Source organism: Miniopterus schreibersii (assembly GCF_964146895.1).
Source record: "Miniopterus schreibersii genome assembly, chromosome: 8".
In the NCBI taxonomy this organism is placed as follows: Eukaryota; Metazoa; Chordata; class Mammalia; order Chiroptera; family Miniopteridae; genus Miniopterus; species Miniopterus schreibersii.
This window is the reverse complement of record NC_138109.1, coordinates 37,058,161-37,083,971: the sequence shown is the minus strand read 5'-3', so window position 1 is coordinate 37,083,971 and position 25,811 is coordinate 37,058,161. Positions and strand designations below refer to the sequence as shown.

Below are 25,811 nucleotides of genomic sequence, written 5' to 3'. Positions count from 1 at the left end.
CATGGATGCCTAACAACCGTAGTAAACAGGAAGCTGTAGACTGGAAGGGTAAAAGCAAAGGTCTGACTAGTATCTACCTCTGGACTTTGGAAAGACACCTCACTTCAGTGCTCATCACTTATCAAAGGACTAGGGTCAGTGCTGGGAGCCTTTTGATTTGTTTGTTTCTAAGACTTTTATTTTTATTTTTGTAATCTTTATTTTCCCAATTATAGTTGACATACATTATTATATTAGTTTCGGGTGTACACCCCAGCTAGGAGCTTTGATGTAACGCTTTTTTTTTTAAATCTTCACCTGAGGATATTTTCCCAATGCTTATTCAGAGAGAGTGGAAGGGGGAGAGAGAGAGAAAGGGGGGGGGCATTGATGTGAAGGAGAAACAGCGACTGGTTGCCTCCTGCAGTCACTCCAACCAGGCCAGGGATGGAGCCTGCAATCTAGGTACGTGCCCCTGGCCAGAATCAATCCCAGATCTTCAGTTCGTGGGCCGATGCTCTAACCACGGAGACAAACCGGCGAGGGCTGATGTAATAATGCGTTTTAATCTTCAAAAGAGTTACAAATGCAGGACCTCCTTTAGATGTTTTGCAAACCAGTGGATTCATTTATGCACCACATATTTGTTCCTTAACCTCTGTCTGTTTCCTCAAAGCAAGATGGGACTAAGAAGAGCATCAACCTAATTTTGTCAGAAGGGATCAAGTTATGTAGAGGCAGGTGCACTGCCTGGCATACAGCAAGTGCCCAAGAAATGCCAGGTGCTTCTGTTGGCTCGACTGGTTACCAGACAGGGTTCAGATCCCTAATCCTTGGGTGAGAGGGTCATTGAAAAACACCCACTGGAGTGGCTCAACTGGTTGAGGGTCGCCCTGTGCCCAGGGAAAGGTTACCAGTTTCACTCCCAGTCAGGGCACACCCCCCAGGTCAGGCAGCTCATGGAAGGCAGCCAGCAGCTGGTCCATCTCAATCAATGTGTCGTGTCCCGCCCCCCGCCCCGCCCAGCCTCTCTCTCTCCCTCTCTCTCCAGCAAGTCTTCTGTGTCCTCAGGTGAGAATTAAAAAAAAAAAAAAAAAAACAAGATAAAACACGAAGCTCAAAGTCTGTGAAGTTCTCTGAACTGCACCGAAACCATAAACCCAAGAGTCCCAACAGTGTCAGGAAAAGACTCTCCAAGGCCGGTGCGGGTTCTCCCAGGAACCCAGCCCCTGGCATCTGGCCCAGGGCGAGGCCGGCAGGGCGGCGGGGGCAGGGGCAGGGCAGGGGCAGGGCCGAGAGACCGCGGGCGTCGGGAGCGGGTCGCCGGGTGGGCGGCCGGGGCGGGCCAAGCGCGGGGCCGGAGTTGAGGGGGCGGGGCCGGGGGTAGGGGCGGGGCTGAGTCCCTAGGGGCGGGCGCGTCGGGGCTGCGGACTCACAGGCGGGCGGCGGGACGCCACCTGCTCAGGTCGCCAGGAACCCGCGCCCCCGCGCCCCCGCGCCCCCCGCGCCCCCCGCGCCCCCCGCGCCCCCCGCGCCCCCGCGCCCCCGCGCCCCCCGCGCCCCCCGCGCCCCCCGCGCCCCCCGCGCCCCCGCGCCCCCGCGCCCCCGCGCCCCCCGCGCCCCCGCGCGCCCCGCCATGGGCTCCCTCGCCGAGGCCCTGGCGCGGGCGCTGCCTCCCGGCTGGCTCCTGCTGGGCGCCGCAGCCTTTCTGCTCCTGGCCTATTTCTCGAAAAGGCGGGTCCCCAAGAACTCCCCGCCGGGGCCCAGGAGCCTGCCCGTCTTCGGAATGTTCTTCCAGCTGGACATGAAGCAGCCACACCTGTCGATTCAGAAGGTAGGCGCGTGTTGGGTGCCGGACGGGTCCTCGCCCCGACCCGAAGGGCAGGACAGGCATGGGGACCTGGGGGTGCAAAGCGGGGGACCCGGGACTCTACTTAAAAACGCTTATTGCCTGTTTTGAAAGTTGCTAAGAAAACAGATCTTAAAAGTTGGCACACACGCGCTCATTCACTTGGGCAGCTATGTGGTATTGTCAGGACGCCGCGGCTTTTTAAATTGAGGTGTCATTGGCATATAACAGTATATTAGTTTCAGAGGTACAATATCATGATTTGACATTTGTAGACGTTTGGGGAATGATCACCACAGTAAGTCTAGTTCATGTCTGTCACCATACATAGTTACAAAGACTTTTCTTGTGATGCAAACTTTTAAGATCTACTCTCTTAGCAACTTTCAAATATGCAGCACAGCATTAACTGTAGTCACCGTACTGGGCTTATTTATTTTATAACTGCAGGATTGTACCCTTTGACCCCTTTCCTCCTGTTGCCAACTCCTCACTTTCACTCTCTGGCTTCCACTAAACTCTAAGGTCCTAGGTGCCACCTCAGGTTCATGGTCTTGTCCTCAAATCCTGTGCAAAGTCTAGACAGTTGCCTCCACCACTCAATAGCTTTGTCACCTCGGCTGCATGCCTTCAGCTACAAATCGTTTTCCTTTTCTGAAAGCCGAGGAAAATCATTACTGCCACAAGGGACTTGTAAGATTAAATGAGATACAGTGTGGAAGGTGCTTACATGGGTACCCAGCGAGCGTGGCGGTCTGTGACCAGGAGTGCCTGTGCTCTGTTCCTCTCTGTCGCCACCAGCGCACACCCACATCTTTGTGCACACAGGGCTCCTTCATTCCTCAGAGACTCGCGTGGCTATCCGCCAGGTACCAGAAAACAAAGCGCCTTTCACATTGCTGCCCCCTTTCTTCCTCTCAGAACCCTTTCAGGGAGGGATCATTTTCTCCCTTTTATAGCTGGGGACTGAGGCTCAAAAAAAGTGAGACAGTTTTCTCAGGAGCCCACAGCTGGTGACCCACGGAGCTAAGATTCACACGCGGCCCCAGAGCTAGAGCGCTTTCTCCACACCTGGCCCCAGCCCTATAGTGAGGGAACTTTCTATCTTCTCGCATATGCTGAGAAAGGGGACGATCTCCCTTGGGTAAATGGATATGATTTAGTAAGAAGCCCGTGCTTGTTGCACCAGACTTTCACGGCACGGTTCTCAGCCATCTGGGGGAGGCTTATGTTATGAATTCTCTCCCTTTACTAGACTCTAAGATGTGTGAGGTTAGAGGCCGTGTTTGTTTTATTGAAGTTATCTCCATACCTCATTTTCAGAACAATGGTAGATGCTCGCTCACTTTTTATGGATTGACTATATGAATGAATGTTTTATAAGGTATGTCCACGTTCTGTAGTGAATTGAATCCAGGTCTGGTTGAGAAATGGAGGAGGGAGATCAGGGCACACACCCACACCCTCAGTTCAAGTCCCCCACCTCCACACACTTCCCTCTTCCCCAGACACAGAGATGTGCCTGCTCAACTGTGACGGTTTGTTTTTCAGTATGTGAAGGAATATGGGAACATTTTCAGCATGGACATCAGCGTGTGGTCTTCAGTCCTTTTAACTGGATTGCCCTTAATCAAAGAGGCCCTTGTCCAGGGACACAACATGGCAAACCGCCCCAGGGCCCCTGTTCAAGAACGGATCTGTAAGAATAAAGGTGAGCATCTTGACCGATGTCAGATATGTATGTTTAATATTTTTAAGGTTTGTCAGCGGTGCCTCTGTGACTATAATTCTCCAACACTCCCCAGAGACCAAGCCTCTTACGAAACTCCTGCCTTTAAAGGAAGCTTGGTGCTCACAGTTCCCCGGGAGGGCGCCCTCTCAGGGCTCAGGCAGAGTCAGCGCTGATGGGGCGCCTTTGGAAAAGGCTGCATCCCCTCGTGAACTCGCTCTGGGTGCTCTGATGACCGCCTAGCCCGTCACCCCATGAGAGCAGAGAGAGAGGCGGTGCACTCGCTCCTTCTGCATTCCCACTGCAAGTCCCTTCCCCTAGGAAAGCAGTGTGGATCTGCTTCCTTCCGCTGCTTTCCTGATTTCTTCCTCTCGTCTCCAGTTCCTTATGCTGTGTCATCAAGGTGTCCATAGGTCATCTCCAGACTTCCAGTCTATGCTGGAACAGTTTGGCATGAATAGTTTAAGTGATCATTAAATAAACTTAAACATTTAAAAATCTAAATGGAAAATTCAAATTTATTGCTCTACCAAAGCACCTTTTTTTTTTTTTTTTAGGTGCTTCCCAATTCCTCTTTGAAATATTTTACTAACTTTACATCCATGTACTGTATTGATTATCTGCAAAGCGAAGCACAGTGCTAGGCACCAGTGACATAACAGTGAGAGGACAGATAAAATTCATGTCCCCATGTCATCAAATCCAATTCAGAGAGGACTATCAACTACCTAATAATGTGGACAAGGGCAGGATTTACTTACTAGGGGCATCTAACCTAGTCCTGGGGTTCAGGAAAAAACTAATGTAAGTAAATGACAATTAATTATAAAGTAAAGAAGCAATCAGGCAGAGGGAATAGAATATAAAAAGACCCTGAGGTGAGCAAGAAGACAGTGAACTTGAGGAAATGAAGACGTGGCCAGTGTGGCAAGCACAGGGACTAAGTGGAATAATCAAGTGGAAATGAAGCTGCTGAGCTTGGCCTGGAATAGGTTATGCAAGTTCTTGGTTAGGATATTGGTTTTTAACCTAATAACAGTGAAGCTCTTGAATGGTTTTCAGTAGAGAAAGGAATTTTCATATTTACATTTAAAAAACTTATTTGGGCTGCAATGTAGAAAATGGAATAAAGGAAGCAAGAGACTGTTGCAGCATTTTAAGTTAGAGAAGGTGGTAGCTTGGACTAGGGAGGTGGCAAGAAAGGACAATAGGTTCATCTGGGACAGTAGCAGGGAAGATACATGGATTTAAGATGTTAAGGAGGTAAATCCAGTAAAACATGATGACCTAGAGGCAGGGAGAGTGGAGGGAGACTGAAGTGTTGAGGTTGACACCCAAATGGATGGATTGATGGAAAGAAGGAACATTTGGAGGACAGGGTGTTTGGTTTGGCCTGGCGGGGAGTTGCGTGGAGAAAAGCATGAATTCAATCATGGATAGGCTGAGTATGAAATGCCTTCAAGCTGGCCAAGTCAAGCAGACCGCTGTATATCTGTGTCTGGAGCTCAGGGGCACAAATAGAAGGTCACTACCTACAGATGTTATTTAAAATTTCAGGTGTTGTAAGATTTCCCAGAAAAGGAGTATAGGGTAAGAAGAGAAGACCTTATCTTGAAGAACTCCATCATTTTGGAATTTGGTAGGAAATGAACTAGCCAGAGACATGGGAAGTTCTCTGCTTTCAGAGAATTAGGGGAAAAATCTGGAGAGTGAAGTGCCCTGAGCAGCATTGGAAGAGTGTTTCAGGAAGAAAGTCTCTCTTGCTGCTGAAAGACCAGGTAGGATGAGGTTGAAAAGTGTCCCTGGATTTGACAGCAAGGAGGGCCATTTCATTGAGATGGTGGGGGCCAAAGCGGGTATTAAAAGGCGTTGAAGAGTGAGTGTCCTGGAAGTGAAAGGAGTGCGGTCTTACCTGTGTTATAAAAGAAATGATGGTCTGTTGAGCACACTGAGATGCTGTCTTTTCCTTTGCCTGAGTGGGATATTCACGCCTCTGCTTTCTTCAGTCATTCCCTCATCTAGTAAGGTCCAGCTTAGAGAGGACTTCTCCTGTAAGATTCGTTAAAGCCCGGCCTCTTCAGAAGCATGGACTTCTTACCTGTCAGTGCATTCGCAGTATGTAGCATAACATAAATACATAAATACATATGCCTATGTGGTTAGTAATCAAAGCATGGGCTTTGCAGTCAGGTAATGTGACCTTGAATGCCTATTCAGCTGCTCACTACCTCTGTGTGTGACCTTGCAAACTACATTGTCCCTTGTGCCTCAGTTTTCTCATCAGCAAAAGTAGAAAGGGGGTGGTACTGTATCTACCTCAGAGAGTTTCTGTAAGTACTAAATTACGTAATGCATAAAAATACTAATGTGCCTAGCATTGCAAACAATGAGTGCTAGCAATGCTAGCAACGATATTCATTGCTCTGGGATGGTGCCTCTGAATACTTCCACTGCCTAATGCCCTTTTCCCTCCTGCCATCTGACACAAGTCCCCGTACCATTTGTTGGCTTTCTTTTCATGACGTTACTTTCTTTTGTTCAGGCTTGATCTTTTCCAATGGCCAGGAATGGAAGGAGCAAAGAAGGTTTGCCCTGATGACACTAAGGAACTTTGGTTTAGGAAAGAAGAGCTTAGAGGCACGCATCCAGGAGGAGGCCTACCACCTTATCCAGGCGATGGAAGAGGAGAAGGGTGGGTATTTCCCAGGTCAGGTGCAGGAGACCGTGGCCCATTCATTCACTTATTTAGAATGTATGCATGTGCCTGTCCTGTGCCCAGCACGCACTAAGGATATAACTGAACAACTAACCATGGCCCTGCCCTCATGGAGCTCTAGAATTAAGCAAAAGAAGACAGGCACTAATGACATTACTGATTTTAAACCCTGGTCATCAGTTTGAGTGAGTACTTGCTGTGTCAGAGCCAGTGTAGGGTGCTGCGGCCAGAGCCTCAGATGTGTTTCTATACTAGGTATGTCATACGCCATGTAGACTCTCAGTAGAAAACAGAGACAAACCAATCTGAAGGATCTGCCTTTTCTTCCACCTCCAGGACAGCCATTTAACCCTCACTTCAAGATCAACAATGCAGTTTCCAATATTATTTGCTCCATCACCTTTGGGGAACGCTTTGAGTACCAGGATGGTCAGTTCCAAGAGATGCTGAGGTTACTGGATGATGTCATACATCTGGAGATGTCAGCGTGGTGTCATGTAAGGGCTTCTCTTGTTACATCTCGGTTAAGGATCTTGGGGCTGATGTCAGACACAGATTTCTTAAGCTACAATATAACCCTTTAAAACTGACTTCAACACAAACTTATTTGAAATCAATCTGTGACTCCAGTGTTTTTGATAATATTGTTAAATATTTACTGTATATACAAAGGACAGTTCTAACATTCATGTAAAGCAATAAGCTTTACGTGACATACACCTGTATACTTATATTGTTTTAGTTAAAAAGGACAATAGTGCCATTGCCTTTGAGTTCCCCCTGTCCCTCCATGTCCTTCGCTAGGCCTCCATCTCAGACCTCCTCTCTCAGAAATACTCTTCCTCTGTGCCTAGCTTCTCCATCAGCCAACTGTTTTAAGGTTCATTTGTGTTAGTTGCTCTTTTTAAAAAATTCTGAATAGAATATATTCTCTCTACATATATATAGAATATGTGTTGTATATTCTATTCAATAGTTATAATTGCCATGAAGGAAAATAAAACAGGATACGAGAATGGAAAGAGGGTGACAGGATGGGGGGCTGGAGTTCTAGAGATTTCACAGGAAGAGCCCTCTAGGTGGAAAGAGTTGCAAATGCAAAGGCCTAAACAGGAGCATCCTTGATGTCATTACAGAGACCAATGGGGCTGGACTGGGGAAGGTAAGGTGGCAGGGAGCGACAGCAAACATGCGACAGGTGTGTGCAGGACCCGCTCACGTAGAGCTGCTGTGCCCAGAGAAGGGTGTAGAAGTGTCTGTGTGTGTCACGGGAAGTCACTGAAGAATTGATAACCAGAAAGTGAAGTGATCTGATTATACCAGAAATTTTCAACCTTCCTCATCTCAGGGCACACATAAACTAATTCCTAAAGTTCTGTGGCAAACCACAAAATGTATTTATTACTTGCCAACCTGACAAAAATAGGAATCATTTTGACTCATTCACACTGAATGGCTATTATGTTGACTGTTGTCATTTGTTTTTTTTTCACAACCTAAGGGAAAAGAGGTCAGTGCCCCAGACTAAAGAGTCAGGTATTGCGTGCTGTAAAATTGCTTGCGGCACGCGGTTGAACGTCGCCGGACCAGATCGTTCAATGATTACTCTGGCCGTTCTGTGAAAAACAGACTGGAAATGGGGTTAAGGATGGAGTCAGAAGACCTGCTAGAGGCTGTCACAGCATCTGGATAAGACATGGTGGTTTGTGCAAGGATGGCAAAGCAGTTGGGGTGGTGAGAAGTGGTCTGAAACGGTACACTTTGGATGGGGCATGGAAATGCTTTGCTGGAGGGATGAGAAGAGGAATGAGGGAGACAAGAGCAGTCCAGGTCTGAGTGTAAGCAAACAAGAGCTAGTAAGAAAACATTTCTGTTGTCTTAAAAAGTGGCATCATGGCGTCTCCATGATTGTTCTGTTTTTCTCGATCAGTTCTATAACAGCTTTCCACGGATAGTGCAATTCCTCCCTGGACCCCACCAACAACTCTTTAACAAATGGGAGAAGCTGAAATTGTTTATTTCTCGTGTGACTGAAAACCACAAGAGAGACTGGAATCCTGACGAGCCAAGAGATTTTATCGACGCATACCTCAAGGAAATAGAAAAGGTGAGGAAACCAAAGTTGTTTCCTGTGTTTTGTGTTTGAAGAACAAATGGGGATCTACTGGTTTCCTCTTGATGCTGTTAACAAAATTAATAGGATGGCTTACAACAACACAGATTTATTCTCCTCAGCTCTGGAGGTCATAAATCTGAAATCAGTTGGACTGGGAGTAAGTCAAGGTGTTGGCAAGGCTGGCTCCTCTGAAGGCTCCCGGGGAGAATGCATTTCCTTGACCTTTCCAGCTTCTAGAGGTTGCCTAGATTGCTTGGCTCATGGCCCCTTCCTGCAGCTTCAAAGCCATCAGTGTAGCATCTTCTCTGCTACCATCCTTATGTCTTCTTCTTATAATCCTCTTGCCTCTTGTAATTGTATTGGGCCCACTGGGATTCTCCAGGATCATGTCAAGGCCCTTAACTTAATCATACCTATAAAGTCCCTTTTCCCATATAACATCCACAGGCTCCAGAGATTAGACATGGACATCTTTGTGAGTCATTATTCAACTTACCACAGGGGCAGGTTTTCAACTTAGAGGCAGGATTTCAGAGAGAGCAAGGGGTAGCTCTAACTCAGGATGGACGAGGCACTTAGGAATAAAGATGCGGGTTCAGTGGCATTTGGCTTGAGGCCTTGGGAATGCCCAGTGCTGCCTTTGCGTCTTCTGTGCTCTACCCTCTACCCACACCTGACGGAGTTGTATGAAAAAGGAAAAATAAGACTTGCGCTTATTTTTCAAAGCTTTGTTTTATTATTAGTTGGACCTGTGCCCAATTACTTACCCCTTCCCTCACTCCCCAGTGCAGAACGCAAGGAAAGCTGAGTTGAATGTCAGAGTTTACTCTCAAGGCCTGAGTGGGACCCCAGATTGCCCACTTTCCCACATTATAGGAAAGAAACGGGGGGAAAGCCAAATTGGATGTTTAGCATTAACACAGTCATCTTTCTGATTAATAGACTTCACTGCCTCACTGTCATAGTTTTTGGCTATCACATTATTTGTTCCTCCTGTGGAAGTTAGCAGAATGGTGGATTTCTTTTTCACCCCCTTTCTTATTTCACCTTATTGGCATAATATTAATAGAAACATTGATTGCTGCTCAGAGGAGGAGACTTCACTTGCTATAGGGGACCACACATTAAGAGGAATGTTGACAAATTGGAGCTTTCAGAGGAAAGTGGTAAAGATGATGAAATGCCATAGGAATACTGATAGATGCAGAGAGTTTTCACCTTGAAGGAAAAGATTAACTGAGAGATATACGACTTGTTGTACATAGATGAATTCAGTTTATTCTTTCCAGTATCAGTATAAATATTTGTTGAGTATTTGCTGTGTGCCCTTTGCCTCTCATGTGATTCATGATGTCATCTTCACAGGTGTGTTTTGTTATTTCTATTTTATAAGACAGGAAATTGAAACACAGAAATGTTAAGTAATTTTCCCCGTGTTATAGAAAGTGTGAGTGGTGTTGCTAATATTGGAACCCAAGTCTAACTCTCCACTGTACTAATAGCTTCTCCCAAATTGTAGGCATAAAAAATAATTGTCTTGATTTTCATTCACCTAAACTAATAAAAGTTCCCAACCCTTGGGGCAGGGCTATGCTAACAATATTCCTGTAATAGGACTCTGCCTCTGGAGGAGGCCAAAGGGAAAGAAAGCTTTTTCTCCCAGGCCTCTTTCCTTCCTCGTGCTCTCCCTGGGATGAAGCCCCTGTGCACCGTGGCAACCAAGGACCCTCTAAATAAGCTAACAGACATGGTGCCTTACAGCATGTGGGCAATGCGGCTTCCAGTTTCAATGAGGAAAACCTCGTCTTCTGTGCTCTGGACCTCTTCTTTGCTGGAACCGAGACAACTTCGACGACGCTGCGCTGGGGTCTGCTTTACATGGCCCTGTACCCAGAAATCCAAGGTGAGTGTGTCAGGGAGTGTGCCTGGGTGGGACACAAGGGCTCCTCCTTGAACGCACCGCCCCAAAGTTGGGAGCAGAAGATAGCGTGGCAGAGTGGAGAAGTAGGCAGGACAGTCACCAGGCAATGTGGACTTGAGAACGGGCGCGTTCTTCAATTTTTATGTCATGATTTGAATGGATCCGCGTAACACAAATATAACAGAGTCCCTGCCCTCAGGAAATTCAAAGTCTAGGGGGGAAAACAGTGAGGTTAACTGACATTGTGGTAAGTTCCCAGGAAGAGTTACGTTCTCGAATGCAATCTGGTCTTAGGGGAGATTAGATGTCCGACAATAGGAAAGAAAGGAAGGAAGAAAGGAAGAGAGGGAGGGAGGGAGGGAGAAAGGAAGGAACCTGGTCCTAGCCTTCCGTCCTTTTACGTTGTCTTCCATTGCCCTGTAGAAATGCTCAAACTTCTCCCTTTGATCTATCACATCCTCTGCTGTGCCTCTTACTTCCTGTGCAGCCTCAACTCCACCCACCCTGCATGGTGGCCTCATTAAATTACATGTCATTTTCTTTGCACTGTCATTGTTTATGCCTCTGTGTCATCACATCTGCTCTTCCCTCTAGGAAAATGTATTTCCCTAATTTCTCTACATGTAAGCCACTAGCACTGCTTGAAGAATCTGCTCAACACTATGTCTCATGTTTCCCCAATCCTCTAGAAAATTACTAGCATTCTCTTTCTCTAGACATGACCTAATGCACCTCCATTAATGTGCTTATCGCATAATATTTATATATCTTCCCCACAAACTGTAGTCCATTCAGTGACAGTGACTGTTATAATCAGTTTCTTTCTCCAGTTCCCAGAACAGTTTGAGCGCATGAGGGTCAGATTTGTTATGATACAATTTTTTAAACTGTGGGTAACAGTTTATTAAAGATATATAAAATCAATTTAGTGAATCAAGACTAATTTTTCCTAAAATAAAAATAGAATAGAAAAGAGCAGAGTGCTTCCCATGTACTAAAGATAAGTTTGTTCATGCAAGTTTATATATATATGTCTTTTGTTTTATATGTATATATATTTATGCTTATGTATCCTCAGTCATGATGCAAAATGCCTTTGCAACTGTGAATTACATTATTTTTAAAAAGTATAGGAACTGCTTAGTTAGGATACAGGCTTGGCCTCTATAATAGAGGCTCCAAAATAATAATAGTTAAGGTGATAGAAGTTTACACCCATGTTCATAGCAGCATTATTCACAGTTGCCAAGTGTCCATCGATGCTGAACAGATAAAATATGGAGTATAATGGAATATCATTCAGCCTTGAAAAGGAAGGACATTCTGACACATGCTTAATTAAACATGGATAAACCTGGAGGACATTATGCTAAGTAAAATAAGCCAGTCACAAAAACACAAATACTGTATGATTCCACTTATATGAAGTGTCCACAGCAGTCAAATTCATAGAAACAGTAAGTAGAATGGTACTTGCCAGAGGCTGGGGAACAGGGGAAAATGGGGGCTTGTTGTGTAACGAACGCAGAGTCTCAGTTTTGCATGTTAAAAAAGTTCTGAAGATTGGTCGCATAATAGTGTGACTATACTTCATGCTATTAAACTATACACTTAAAAAAGGTTAAAATGATAATTTTTTGTGTATTTTACTACTACTAAAATGTTTTAAATGGACAGTAAAAACAAAAGATAGAAGTTTATTTCTCTGAGTTAAAAAATTGGAGCTGCACTCTGCAGAGCCCCTTGTGTTCCACGCTCTCTCCACTGTGTTGTTCCGATGTATCTAAAATGATGTTTTGTTGGCACCAACAAAGATCCTCCCCACTAAGGCTGCTTTTCCACCAATAAGGGAAGAAGGGGAAGGAGGCAGACGCCCTTCCTGTAAGGGCATGTCCCAAGTAGTAAACGTTCCTCCTACACACTTTCTGTTGCCCAGAACTTTGTCACGTGGTCACACTTAGTCAAAAGGGAATCTGGGAAATGTAGTCCTTGGCTGGGGAACCAGGTATCCAACTAAAATATCTATTATTGTAGAAAAAGGGAAGAAAAAAAAACAACAGATATTGGGGGACAATTAGCAGTTTCTATCATTTGTTAAGTACCTAAATCGGTTAATATAAATCTCAAAATATCCTTAAGATAAAGGTAGATTTAGCCTCACTTGATAAACAGAGGAAACTGAGACTCAAAGAACTTAAGTAACTTGCAGCAGTGATTTTTCAGAGCAAAAGTTTACGGCCAGAATTGTCCTACACCAGGGCCCGCTGTCCACCCTTACTACCCCCTTGACGAACAAGAGTCTGTAGAGTCCACTACCATTTTAGGCACATTGATCCCAGCGATTCCATTCTTTAGCTTAACAAGGCTCCAGGGAAGGTGGAGAATAATAGAATTTTCTTTTCTTTTCAAGAAAAAGTGCAAGCTGAGATCGACAGAGTGCTTGGGCCGTCGCAGCAGCCGAGCGTGGCTGCTCGGGAGCTCATGCCCTACACCAATGCCGTCATCCACGAGGTGCAGAGGATGGGAAACATCATCCCCCTGAATGTGCCCAGGGTAGTCAGCGCCGACACCACGCTGGCCGGGTACCACCTGCCCCAGGTAGCGAGCTGCCCTCCCGCTTCAGATCTGCAAGCTCTCTCTTTGTTTTTCAATCCTCACCCGAGGATATTTTTTCCATTGCTTTTCAGATAGTGGAAGGGAGGGAGGGGGGAGAGAGAGAGAAACAAACATCACCGTGTCTAGACACATAGATTGGCTGCCTCCTGCACACACCCTGGGGAGGGGCAGGGATCCAGCCTGCCATGGAAGCACGTGCCCTTAGCCAGAATCAAACCCAGGGCCCTTCAGTCCGCGGGCCACGCTCTAACTGCTGAGCCAAACAGGCCAGGCAAGCTCATTGCTGTAAGTGGTAGGTAGGCATCTGAACTCGAAATGTTACATAGATTCTTGTCTTAGGGAATCACTGAAATGGGGAGAGATATATGTTATGCCTGTTTTCAATACTTGTTTTTTCTTCTTGTGTCGCCTTTAGAACATTAGTTCAGCTAGATACTAATGGTTATTATGGAGGGGAAAGGGGACTCTTGGGTCAGATATGTCTAGGCAAAGACTGGCTTTTCTCTGCTATGGGATTTTTCAGTGTTTTTACTATGAAATGCATACTGTGAATTTTGTGGAGATACAGCTGTTCTTAGTCAGACTTTGCCACTGAATCTTCTTCTTTGCCTTGGTAGAACATCTCACAGGACGAGGGACCTTCCAGACTTACTTTGGAAAATTCTGCTTCACAATCCTGCGGTTATAGAACATTAAAATATAAAGGGACGCATGGGCCAACATCACATTATTGCTGGTGTTTCTAATGTAAGATTCCCACAGGTGTTTTCTCAGCTTTGACTTGCAGCCCTGTGGTGGGACTGTCTCATAGGAGAAACCAGTCCAAGTGTGTGCAATATTAAGCATTAGAAAAGGAGAGAAAGAACACATATTTGTTGAGCAATAATTATGTGCCACGGACTACATAGGCTCTTTCAAAATGTCTTCATCCTCAGAATAAGCCTGTTATTTCTATTGTATTAATTGGGAAGTGTGGTCTCAAATCAATTCAGCTTGGGCAAGATATCTCAACGACAGTGACAAGAGTTGGGTTCAAGAACCAGATCTGTTCTGATTTCCAGGCTCATCTTTTTTGTGCTACATCATGTTCTCTACACAGGAGTTGTTTTACCTTTACCTTAAAAGGGTCTTCTTGCAATTGCTCTCAATTTGTCACTGCTCAATTATGTGTCCTCACAAAGGACATTCTGATCTCACTCCGCCCACCAGGTTCATGATTTCAGCAGACAGCTTTCCTGTACCGCCCAGTGCCCTCTCTACACGCTGTACCTTTACAGCTCCCTCGCCTTCTCACCATCTTGGTCGGCCTCTGTGGGTCCATCCCAGCTGCCCCTTGCCTCTGCATGTGTAGTACCTGAAAATGAACTTAGAAGGCCGAATCGGGGGGGGGGGGGGGGGAGGCGGTTTCCCATTGTACACGTTTTGGCCTCTGTCCCTGCAGTGCCAGGAAAAGTAGCTATACCTACAGCTATGGCACTCACTGTTCCTTGCTGATGGACCATGTTGTCGGTGAAGGTTGAGGCCTAAATTATTTCACAGGTGCTGCTTGCATTTTTATAGCAATTCATTTAAGCTCCAGGGAACCAGCCCAGTTCTATGGCTGATTTTGAACATCCACTTTAATAACTATCCTGGGAACTGAGAGAACTAAGTGACTATATTGTAGAGGCTCGGAGCCATGCCTTTGACCTCAAGTAGACCTAGTTCAAATTCTAGCTCTGCCTCCTCCCATTGTGTGGCTCTGGGTACATTATTTAACCTCTCAGAGTTTCAATTTCTTTATTGTAAAATCCATTAAACCTACCTCACAGGTCAAGGTAAAATGAAGTCATACATATCTAACGTTGAATCTAGTGCTTAGTGTAGAAAGTACTTAAAATAGCAGCTATCCTTTATTAATTCAACACAAGTTCATTAAGGGTCTAAAATGCTCAGGTGTGGGAAAACAAGCCTGAGGAAAAAACCATGCTAGTACCTACTTAGTAACCATGATAACTGCCCCACTGGAAAAACTCACAGGTTTCTATAAAGGTGAAGGCTGCCTGGAGTGGGGAGTAGGAACAGGAGTGGTCAGAGGAGGCTTCCAAAGGAAGTGATGTTTGAGCTGAGCACAGCAGAATGCTTAAGAGTTAGGAGGAAAGACATTCAGACACTGTAAACAACAGTTTAAAAGGAGGAAAGACATTCAGACACTGTAAACAACAGTTTAAAAGGAGGAAAGACATTCAGACACTGTAAACAACAGTTTAAAAGGTATGGAAATGAGTGGGAACAGAGCTGTTTGAGAAACTGAAAGAAGGCCGATGTAATGGGGGTGCAGGCAGAGGGAGAGTGGCCCAGACAGGGGTCAGGCAATGATCTGTCACCTGACAGCGGTGGGAAGCTATTGAAAGGTTCTATCAAGTTCAAGTTCAAGGGATGGGTGGGCTGGTAGATGGGTGTGACACGATTATATCCTATTCGACGCTTGCTGGGCTTTCAGAGTATGGAGCAGACTGAAAGGGAAAAGAGGGTCCGGGGGCACCGTTAGCCAGCTATTCTAGGAGTACAGGCAGGCAAGGTGGTAGCCTGGACTAGGATGGCAACAGTGCACATCGAACGGAGGTGACAGAATCAAGAGAAATTGAAGGTAAAATTAATCAGCCTCCCTGAGAGGTGTTACAGGAAGGCACGGTGAGGGCCAGGGAGGCACTCAGGACTCGTGGGTTTCTTGCTGTGTGCCTGCAGGCGTAGTGGTTGCTTTCACTGGGCCACCTGATTTATTATTAGATCTCCTGTGCAGTGTAGCACACATGGGAGGGAAGAGAATGGGAGAGATGGATGAACGAGGCAGCTTTTACCTTGCTGGAGCTGCCATGGTTATCACTTCAGTGAGCAGCTGGGTAGATCGGGGTACAGCCCTGACTGGTAAAGCTCTGTGCCGTTCTCTCATCGGTGCATGCGCGTCTGCTCCCAAGTCCTGCACTGACTGGTCCCTGCAGAGAACACTCATACTGCAGTCAAGAGCAGCCACACTTCCCTAGTGAATTCCCAGCAAGCATTTGTAGTCCAGCACTGCAGGCTGTCCCATGGCTACGAGCAGGGCCCTCGGTGGGTTGGAGGAGGGTGGCTCGGCTCAGAAGATGGTGGGCTGGAGAGGGCGAGGGTGTGTTCAGGCCCTGGCTTGGGAGCAGGCGACATTCGCCCCACTGCACGGGTATGTTGTGTGGGTCAAACCTTGCCTGTCTTTGCTGCCTTCTCTAGGGGACCATGATCATCACCAATCTGACTGCACTGCACAGGGACCCTGCAGAGTGGGCCACCCCCGACACATTTAATCCGGAACACTTTCTGGAGAATGGACAGTTTAAGAAAAGGGAAGCCTTTCTGCCTTTCTCAATAGGTGAGTTCTACAAAATCAGAGTGTTTGAACCCAGAGTTCCTCCCTCAGGCCACCCCTGCTCTTCTCCCCACCATCCTCTGCTTGCACTGGACCGTCTCCAGATAGCCCTGCGCAGCGTGACTCCCTGTTACTGTTGTTCCAGCTCAGGATTCCCAGGGCTGGCGTGGCTCCAGGCATTGCTTGGCAGTCAGGGCAGCCTGCAGATTTCAGCTTTACTTTGTTCTGTCCCCCAGAACACTAGGAACAGACTCAGACCCCGCCTCGAGCTCACAAAAAAGGTTGGACACTTGCCATCTTCACAGTGTTTTTGAATGTCTCAAGTTCTTTTTAAGGGCCACCCACTCACATGGAGCTAGAGCCAATTTATAAGAAGGGGATGGGGAGGGGCCAGGAGTGATGCCGAGTGCCATGGCTTGACTAGATGGGATTCTACTCTACATGCGCTCCCCTTTTGCCTTTTCAAATTTTAATTATGCTGGAAAAATCAAATACATTTACATGGTGGACAGCTTGACTGGTGCAAAAGAGGGTGATGTGAAAACTCATGTTTCCAGGCCGCCAGTTCCAAAAGGCTGCTTTAACTCATAACACTGTAAAATGAGTAACAAAAATTCTTAGTATATCTCTTAGTGTTGAGTTATTTCTAGTGTAACCTTAACAGGGTTCATACCACTATTGCTACTTTAGAGATAACAGAACTGAGGCTTGAGGGGTTAACTATGGCGTCTTTTACATCTGTTACTGTTTTTTATACTTTCCTTTTTACACTCATTTTTTGTTTTTGCATTGAATATGTATTACTTAGGGAGAAAATAAATTATTACACATCCAAGAGAGATGGTGGTGGTGACTAGTGTGGGGTGTTGTAGCCCAAGGAGGATGAGAAGGGCATTTGCGAAGGGGAGGGGACAGCGGATGCCTAGAATGGGTGTCAGAGCACAAGCAAGATGAGGCAGGGTCTGCACAGACGGGCTATGGCAGTGATGGAAGATGAGTTATATACATGGGATACTGAACCAATAAGGAAACATATCGAGGATGGTGGGAAGAAGTTCCAGATAGGGAAGGAGTGGTAATAGAATGAACTCTGTGGTGTTGGATTGAAATCGGAGGTTATCGATAGGAACTCAGATTCTGATAGATTGGTAGGTAGGTAGATGTAAACATGGATGTATATATACATTTAAATATATACTCGCATTATATACATACAGACTTCCCAGCTCTACCCACTGAGATGCCCTGGGAGCAACACCACCTCGATACCAATGAGCGTGTCTAATGCCCAGATCTTGGTTTCTACGTATTATCCACTAAAAGGAATCAAGACTTCTGGGGAAAATAGCTCATTCCAGGCTGGGGGAAGGAAAGCATGAGATAAGCCTGGAACATATTTTTGTGTCCAAAAGAAAGAAAATACCAGCTGAATGCTCATTTACTAGCCAAATCTGGAGGGAGACTCTCAAGATTGAAACACTAATAACAAATTTTAAACCTTTGAAAAAAATAGGAATCTGTGAATTCATACTGATATAAATAAATGAATAAATAAAATAGGAAGGAGAGAAAGCATTTCCTTTAGTAAAATGCTAATAATGTGGAAGGAATGATGGAATTTTAAAACTCTCGATTGGGCAACAATTAATTAATAATTTGGTGAAGAATAGCAAGGGAAACTAGTTAAACTAGTTTAATGAGGAATGGTTTATTAACATAGTCCCAAAGTAGTATTTATTGCAAAAAGAGTAATTTTATAGGGGACACTTGGTAGATACCACCGTAATCAAGTTTAACATCAGCAATAATGGGGCAAATCAAGACCATGTCCACCTGATGGGGTAAAATGAGAAGAACACAGCCTTGGTTGGGTGATCCTTCCCCAGAAATGCATGACCTCACAACCCGAATCTAATCATGAGGGAACGTGAGAGACATTCACCAAATAATGGGTCTGTCACCTTCAAAGTCCCAAAGTCAGAAAAGCTGAGAAGTCACTTGCATGACAGCCAAATGCAACTCCTGATACTAAACTGGGTCCCTTTGCTAAATAAAGGACATTATTGTGAGAATGGCAAAACCCGATTAGGGTCTGAGGAGGAGATTGTGCTCATTTCCTGATTTGGTGGTTCTGTCGGACAATGTTATTTGAGGGAATTCACTCTGAAGACTTCATGGGTAATGTAGGCCGTTTACTCTCAACTAACTTAGAAAAACACTTTTTCTTTTCATTATTCTTGCAATTTTTCTGTCCATTTGAAATTACTCCAGAATAAAAGGTACAGTGTGAACAGCATCCCAGTAAAGGACTGTGATACACAGAAAGCTATTTCAGTAGTGCTACCACCCAAAAGATTTATTTAAATGTAGTCTTTTAAATTGTATTCTGGATTTTTTTAAATAAGTAACCAGATCAGGTTAAAGATAAGCTATTTTACAGCTAGAATGTTTACTATTATCCAGGAGAGGCATTAAAATGCTTCGTTTCGCTCTCTACAGTATTAAATTACTTGGATTCAGTGTGTAGCTCAGGCAGTACATAATATAAATTTCCCATGTTAAACACACATTTCCACTAATACCTAGAGAAGTTACTTATTTTGCCCCGAATCACATGTCTAGAAAATGGGAGGAGTTGAATTGGATCTCTTGTCTTTCTGCCTCCAGTTCTGGATTCACACAACAGGGCTGGGCATGTGGCTCAGACAAGGCCAAGTATGAGCCGTGGAGTAAAGGATCTGGCCTAGGGCCCCGTGTTAGAAGGGAAGGCACAAGTACCGGGGGAAGGACAGGCAGGCATAAGGACTATTCAAGGAGGGAGGCTGAAGCATTCTAATGTAGAGGATCATCCATGTCAGTGAGGTCCCCGATCATTAAGTGGGGAAATGTGACCCAGGGGAAAGATGCCTTGTACTTTACAAACCCTGCTCTGACATTTACTGACTTAGTTTTGGATAGTATTCCTTTAAGGACTGAAAAAAATTAACAAAGTTTTGTTTTCTGCTTTTGTCATTGATTGTTAATTGATTTTTAGAGCCTGTGGTCTAGACATCCACTTTCTAGGTCACCCCAGGCCTCCCACTTCTATCATCACTTTCACTCTGCACCTTCACCTGCCTGACACCTGAAGGCATTGGAGTGAGTCCAGACATATGACATCTGTGCTTTGCTGAAACCCAGTGGCTGTCAGATTAAATGAGCCTCCGTACAGAATGCCCCAGGGCCTAGCAGGCCCTTCCTCTGTTCAAGTTTTGCATGAGGTGGTAGAAGACTTCAGTGCCTGGTGGGCACCGATACTAGTGGGAAGATAACTCGTCTGTTATGTTCTTGTCTTTCAGGGAAGCGAGTATGCCTCGGAGAACAGCTGGCCAAATCCGAGCTGTTTATTTTCTTCACCTCCCTTTTGCAAAAATTTACCTTTAAGGCCCCAGACAATGAGGAGCTGACCCTGGAATTCAGAACAGGAATCACCATCTCCCCAGTTGACCACCGCCTCTGTGCAGTCCCTCGGGCTTGAGGGTGTTGGGGAAGGAGAGGGGGGAGGAAAGCAGGAAGAATGGGCATGTCCTCCAAAGTCAAGGGAGCCTGCTCAGAAGTGAGGGACAAGAGTGGAAGTGGCTCTGAGGAAAGACTAGGACTTGGACTCAGAGGAAACGGGATTCAAATCCAGTTTTATCTTCTCCAATGTAGCCTCGTGCAAATCATGTATCTCTAGGAAACAACCCCCAATGATATTCCTAGAATAAAGCCAATCGCATCAGGCCTTGAACTTCTTAAACACCTATGAACTTGTCTTCCATTTCTTTCTTTCTTTTTTTAAATCAGATCACCTGAGTAGGAGACTGAGAAATTGACCAAAATACTTCACATGCTATGATCAGTCTCATTTGTAAAATGAAGGGCTTTGTTGAAGGCTCTCCTGCTCTGCTGTCCATCTGTCCTGATTCCGGATGGGCAGGCATTCACACACTCCTTGTGGAATCAATGTAAAGCAACAGGTCCTCATCCTGACCTAACCCATGGATTGGGATCCAGAGCCAGGACAGTGTGACCAGTTAATGTGAAACCTTGGGGACTAGATGACTGGGAACAACTGATGTTTCTGGCAATGACTGGGAGTAACTGAAGTGTACTGGGATCACTGGGAGTAACTGAAGTTTCTGGCAATGTAAAATGACTCGTTTTCCCCCTCAAAGCTCCTTAGAGAGATTCTACTATGAGGTCTCATTCAAGCATTACACAAAGATTTTATCTGACTTTTGTAACTCTGTTTCTCATCTAGTTTGAAAGCTCCAGGGCCCCTTACCCTCTTCCTTTGCATCAGTGTCTGACACACCATGTACAAGCCTATGACATTTTCTGTGGAATCCTGGCCAAGATACAGATTTTACCCAAAAGCAATCCAGGCTGTGAATCTTTTCTCCACTGCTGTCCTGCAGACACACAGACATACGCACACTGCACTCTAAATTAAAACGACCCAGGGGCAGAGGATTTACACAGAGAAAGAGCAGGACACATAGGATAACCTAAGTTCATGTGGAAGTAGGCCCTGGTGGCATAGCTGGCCTGCGTGCAATAGGGAGAGGGTCCAGGAAAGGGCCTCTCAGAAGGCCCTACAAATTTACAGATAGGAGCCAGGGGCTGGCTAGGTTACTAAGTAAGAAATCAGGACAGCTTCCTGGGTGGGGAAACTGCTTTGCCAGAACAGAGAGTTCAGAGATCTAACTTGTCAACAGATGGTCCTTGGTGCCAACTCAATGCCAATAGGAATTCACAATTGAGGTGCAGTGAAGGAAAATGTATTCAGTGCAGAACAGTTCAATGGTGATACAGCAAGGCTGTGAAAACAGCAGGGCTGTGAGGCAGCCCTGGGGAAGCTGGGGGGCTGCGGCCATGCCCCCTTCAGCGAGGCTCCGCTCCACTCTGTGCCGGTCTGCCTCTCGGGTCCTGTGCAGGTCTGTTTTGCTCTGCTCCCGTGAGATGTCTGCAGTGTTTCAACTTCAGTGTTTGGTGGAAAGGGAAAGCGCACTCCCTGAGCCAGAGGGAAGCTGGCTTATGTAGACAGAAGTCCCCACCCCTGCTCTGATTGGCCCATCCTCATGCAAGTGAGGGCTCCAATCCTTGCACTTGAATTGGTCCGAAAGGCACGGCCTTATGGGTCAGAATGGACCTTCTCTGTTGGCTGGTGAAGATGTGGAGGCAATAGCTGAGCCACTTTAACTGGATGGGGAAGCCTCAGTCCTATGGGTTGAAACAGGCTTCTAGGACCTCAAGGACTGGCCCCAATGCAGGAACAGTGTAGAAAGGCAGGCAGCTCAATGCAGGCGTCTCCCTGAAGTGCCCTTTGCATGAGAGGCCCCTGCGTAGAAACGGCTGCTAGGCTCTGTTTTTGTTTATTTGCTTTTTAATTTAAGCCCAGTGAAGACACCAGGGGCCCTTCTCAGTGGGCATCTTCATTCTCAGGCTCCACACTCTGCATCAAGCTGTTCTCCCCTGAAGCCAACTCCAGCCTACTGAGCCTGCCCGTTGCTAAGCTATCAAGAGGGAAGGGGGAGGGCGCTGGGGCTAAAGGCATTCCAGGGGCTTTAAGTTTCTTCTCTTCTTAACCCTTTCCTGTGACTCTGAGCAAGACATTTGCCTGGCAAGCCTCCATTTTCTTCCTCTAAAACATGGGTATGAAGGTAAAAACTTCCCTCTGTGGTGGTGAGAATAAATTTATAAAGATAGCATGGGACTCAATAGGGTGCAATGAAAATGTAGCTTTATTCCCATACTCCCCACCCCCACTCTCTCAGAACTACTCCTTTCTTCCTCTGAATGAAATTTCTTCAGAGTTCATCACTTTTCTGGTTACTCTTAGATGAACATTGTCTGTCACATTCACTCCCAAGAAATCTCATTCTGGCCATTAAAATTTGGAGCCTATGTTACCCTGATGATGAGAAACACATGGTCTGGTGATTCCTGTCATGTTGCCCTAGATGACAGCTGGCCAACCACCAGAGCTGTGCAAATACCAGTTGAGATGACCTAGGTCCTAGCATAATGCTGAATGCAGATGCATGAGTGATCCCATCTGAGGCAAGCACTGCCCCACTGAACCCAGCCTAAATTGCCAACCTTAAATGAAGGTTATTGTTTTAAACCTCTACGTTTTGTGGTGCAGTGTTACACAGCAATAGTTAACCGATACATTCCTTGAGGGCAGGAACAGTGTCTTTTTCAATATTAAGGGTAGTGCCTTAATTGCATTGGGGATCAAAAAATGAATGAATGAAGGTAGAACCACTGTGGGCTGGTGCTAGATTGTACCTACTGATCAAAATCGTATCTCTGCCCCTACTCCTCTGTCCCTGTCATCTCATTCTGATGACCTATTTCTCAGTCCCAATGCCAACTTCCCCTACAGTCCTTCAGTGATACAGTGGGAAGCACAGGCTCATTCTTACCTCACTGCTCCATTTCCCAGCTGCTTTCTGGAATGGGGCCACCTATTCCATTTCCCCATGCTTATTTCTCCAGAATAGGCTAATGTCCCCCAATGGATATCTTGTACTATTTGGGTCACACTGTGTTTTTGTGCATTCACCGTGAGCTCTCCCCGTTCTGCTCTGAAAATCTAACAACATTCTGCTTTGGAAACAGACAAGATATTAAACTAAGCATGAATAAAGGGTCAAATGCAAAGGCTCACTTTCTGGGGCTGAATCATGATGATCCTTGTACAACTGTCAAGGCCAAAGCAGACGCTTCTCTTCACCCAAATACATCAAGGGACTGAAGATATCACATAAAACAGCGTCAGAAGACTCGGCACACAGGCGATGGGTAGCACAGGGAGTCCGATGAACTGGGGGTCAGGGCTTTGAAGCTAGGCTAGCCTGAATTCAACCCAGGTCTTACCATTTATTAATTTTTGCTTGTAAATTAAACAGGATACTCTACTTTCCTGGACCTATTTCCTAATCTTCAAAATAATTAACACCTGCTGTGGTTGATTATGACACTGGTCAAAAGACTCACTGTCTCTCCCTAGTTGCCTTTTTTTGTGGTGTTCCTCGTGGTGGGATAATCACATGTAACCACTCTCACATATGCAGGAATGGCCGTGTCATTTGCTTTGGCCAAGAAAATGAGAGCAAAAGTTCCATGCGTCTCTTCTGAGGGCATAAGAGCTTTTTTCTCAGGCCTATTTTAAAAGGGCACGGATCCCATTTATGAGCTCTCATGACCTAACCATCTCTCAAAGGCTATGCCTCCTAATTACTATCACCATGGGGGGCAGGATTTCAACATAAGAATTTTGGAGGGACACAAACAACCAGACTATGGCAGGATATATCCAAGATAAATGAAACCCATTTCCACACAAAAACTTGTGCATGAATGTTCATAGCAGAATTATGCAGAATAGCCAGAACCCAAGTTATCCATCAACTGATGAATGACTAATGTGGTATGTCCATGCAACAAAATATTATTCAGCAACAAAAAGAGATTAAGTACTGACACATGCTACAACATGGGTGAACCTTAAAAACGCTTAAGAATCTAGTTCCAAAGCCCACATTCTACATGATTCCATATGTGTGAAATGTCCAAAATAGGCAGAGAAAGGAGACAAGTGGTACCCAGAGCTGGGAGGAGGGGAGAAGCAGAGTGAACACTAGTGGCTACAGGGTTTCTATTTGGGTGATAAAAGGTTTTAAAATTAGAGAATGGTGATGGTCACGCAACTGTGGATATACTAAAAACTTCTGATTTGTACACTGTTTAAACGAGTTTATATGGTATGTGAATTCTATCTCAATAAAGCTCTTATAAAAACATGACTTGTGATAGATAAAACCAAGAAAGAGGCTTATGGATAAGTGCTGGTTAGTTGTGGGGCTGAAATAAAATGTCCTGGTCTCTTAATTTCTTGCCTATTCAGGTGCTCCTGCCAATGCACTCCTCCAATTCAGAGAATCTTGAGACTGATTTCTAAAGAAAATACTCTGTCCATCACCAGCAAGTCTAGTTCAGCTAGTACATAGCTGTTGACTTTGTGGAAGAGAGTGTTTCAAGTGCCATGAGGGAAACTGAGATAAGCCGGATATGGCCCCTGACTTCAAGAGACTTAGTCTAGAGGGACAGACACTTTAAAAAAGTAGATGACATTAAGGTCACTAAGACAAAAACATTAAAGTTTTAGAAAAATGGATTTCTCACCTTGTTTGAGAAATCATGGATGCATTTATGGAAGAGAGGAAGGTTTAAGTTGAAGCAAAAGGTCTAGAATGTAGTATTTACTAGTCACCGAGAGCAAGTTGCTGCAGCCCAGGCGAGCAAGGGCATGGAGGGAGTGCATCACCACCAGAGCCACAGCCAGCTGAGGAACCCACCGCAGCTCTAGCCCTGGGTATGTTACTGTGCACGTGATGTCTGAAAGCTTCCTCTCCCTACACTTGTGTGATCCCATATCACATGGAGCTTCCGAGAAAGACAGAATGTGTACTTTTAACCTAGACATCTGGGACAGTGCTGTCCAGTAAAGTTTTCTGCGATGACAGAAATGTTCTATATCTGCACTGTCCAATATCGTAGCCACAAGCTCTATGTGGCTATAATGAGGAAATAAAATTTAATTAAAATTTATGATGAAATGTCCAATGTGGCTAGCAGCCACCATATTGGTTGGTGCAGGTCTAGAGCCTAAGTCACTCTTAATGAACTACTCACAAAGTTATGTGATACTGGACAGCATTTACTGTCCAGTCCAGAAAGTTAAATGTATAGAATCGTGGTCTTTGGAGATCATGAAGATCAACCTAAAGTGAGACAGGACTTCACTTTTGTGTATCTAGCACATTAACTTTATTCATGGGAGTAAACAATTATTTATTGAGCCTCCATTAACAGAAACAGAATTAAACCTTTCCAAAACATAACCCAAGAACACGGAGCACCTGCACTTTTCCAAAACTTTCACAATGTATTTTGATAAGCCTGTATAGATAGGGAAATAAAATGCCAGAAGAAAGAAGCCCCAAAATAAAGTAGCTATAAAAAATTGCTTAAACAAGAGAAGTCTGGACTGCAGGTCCACAGCTGATACAGCTAAGTGGTGATTTCAAGGATGCAGGTCCTTTCTTTCTTGTTGGTCCACTGTCCTTGACAGTCACCTTCAGGCACATGGCATTCCAGAAGGGGAAAAGGCTGGGGAAAGGACACTCATTCTTTTACACATCACTACTCTTCATATCTCTTTAGCCAGAACTTAGGGAAAAGACCCCACCTCACTACTACAAGGGAGTCCGAGAAGTACTTATTTTTCCTCCCTGGATGTAAGGTAAATGTAACAAGCTAAAGCATGGGGTTCTATTACTACACGACAAAGGAGAATGGAAGTTGAGAGATGGTTAGCAGTCTCTGTCAAAGAAAACACAGAAATGTTATGAATTCCACAATGGAAAATGCCTAGATTCCAGTGGTGAAACTGGAGATATAACTGGGCAAACCAA

At 45.3% G+C, this 25,811-nt stretch overlaps 1 protein-coding gene across 2 annotated transcripts; it reads left to right on the top strand.

Annotated features, from left to right (window-relative positions):
- The first annotated feature begins 1,600 nt into the window (after positions 1–1,600).
- CYP2J2 (cytochrome P450 family 2 subfamily J member 2) lies at positions 1,601–20,098 on the top strand. 2 transcript variants are annotated; one of them, XR_013999321.1, is made up of 10 exons: positions 1,601–1,813; positions 3,380–3,539; positions 6,100–6,249; positions 6,610–6,770; positions 8,204–8,380; positions 10,151–10,292; positions 12,721–12,908; positions 13,544–13,673; positions 16,170–16,308; positions 19,644–20,098. XR_013999321.1 is itself a non-coding variant. In XM_081144201.1 (9 exons), the coding sequence occupies exons 1-9, from the start codon at positions 1,616–1,618 to the stop codon at positions 19,820–19,822; spliced, it is 1,494 nt and encodes a 497-aa protein (XP_081000327.1). In that variant the 5' UTR covers positions 1,601–1,615; the 3' UTR covers positions 19,823–20,098. The 2 variants fall into 2 exon arrangements, 1 of the variants encoding a protein (XP_081000327.1); XM_081144201.1 differs by lacking the exon at positions 13,544–13,673.
- The last annotated feature ends 5,713 nt before the right edge of the window (positions 20,099–25,811 follow it).

Coding starts and splice junctions, on each gene's coding strand:
- CYP2J2 (XM_081144201.1), top strand. CDS start 1,616: ATGGGCTCCCTCGCCGAGGCCCTGGCGCGGGCGCTGCCTCCCGGCTGG. Junction 3,540..6,099: donor ACGGATCTGTAAGAATAAAG/GTGAGCATCTTG, acceptor TCTTTTGTTCAG/GCTTGATCTTTTCCAATGGC. Junction 6,771..8,203: donor AGATGTCAGCGTGGTGTCAT/GTAAGGGCTTCT, acceptor TTTCTCGATCAG/TTCTATAACAGCTTTCCACG.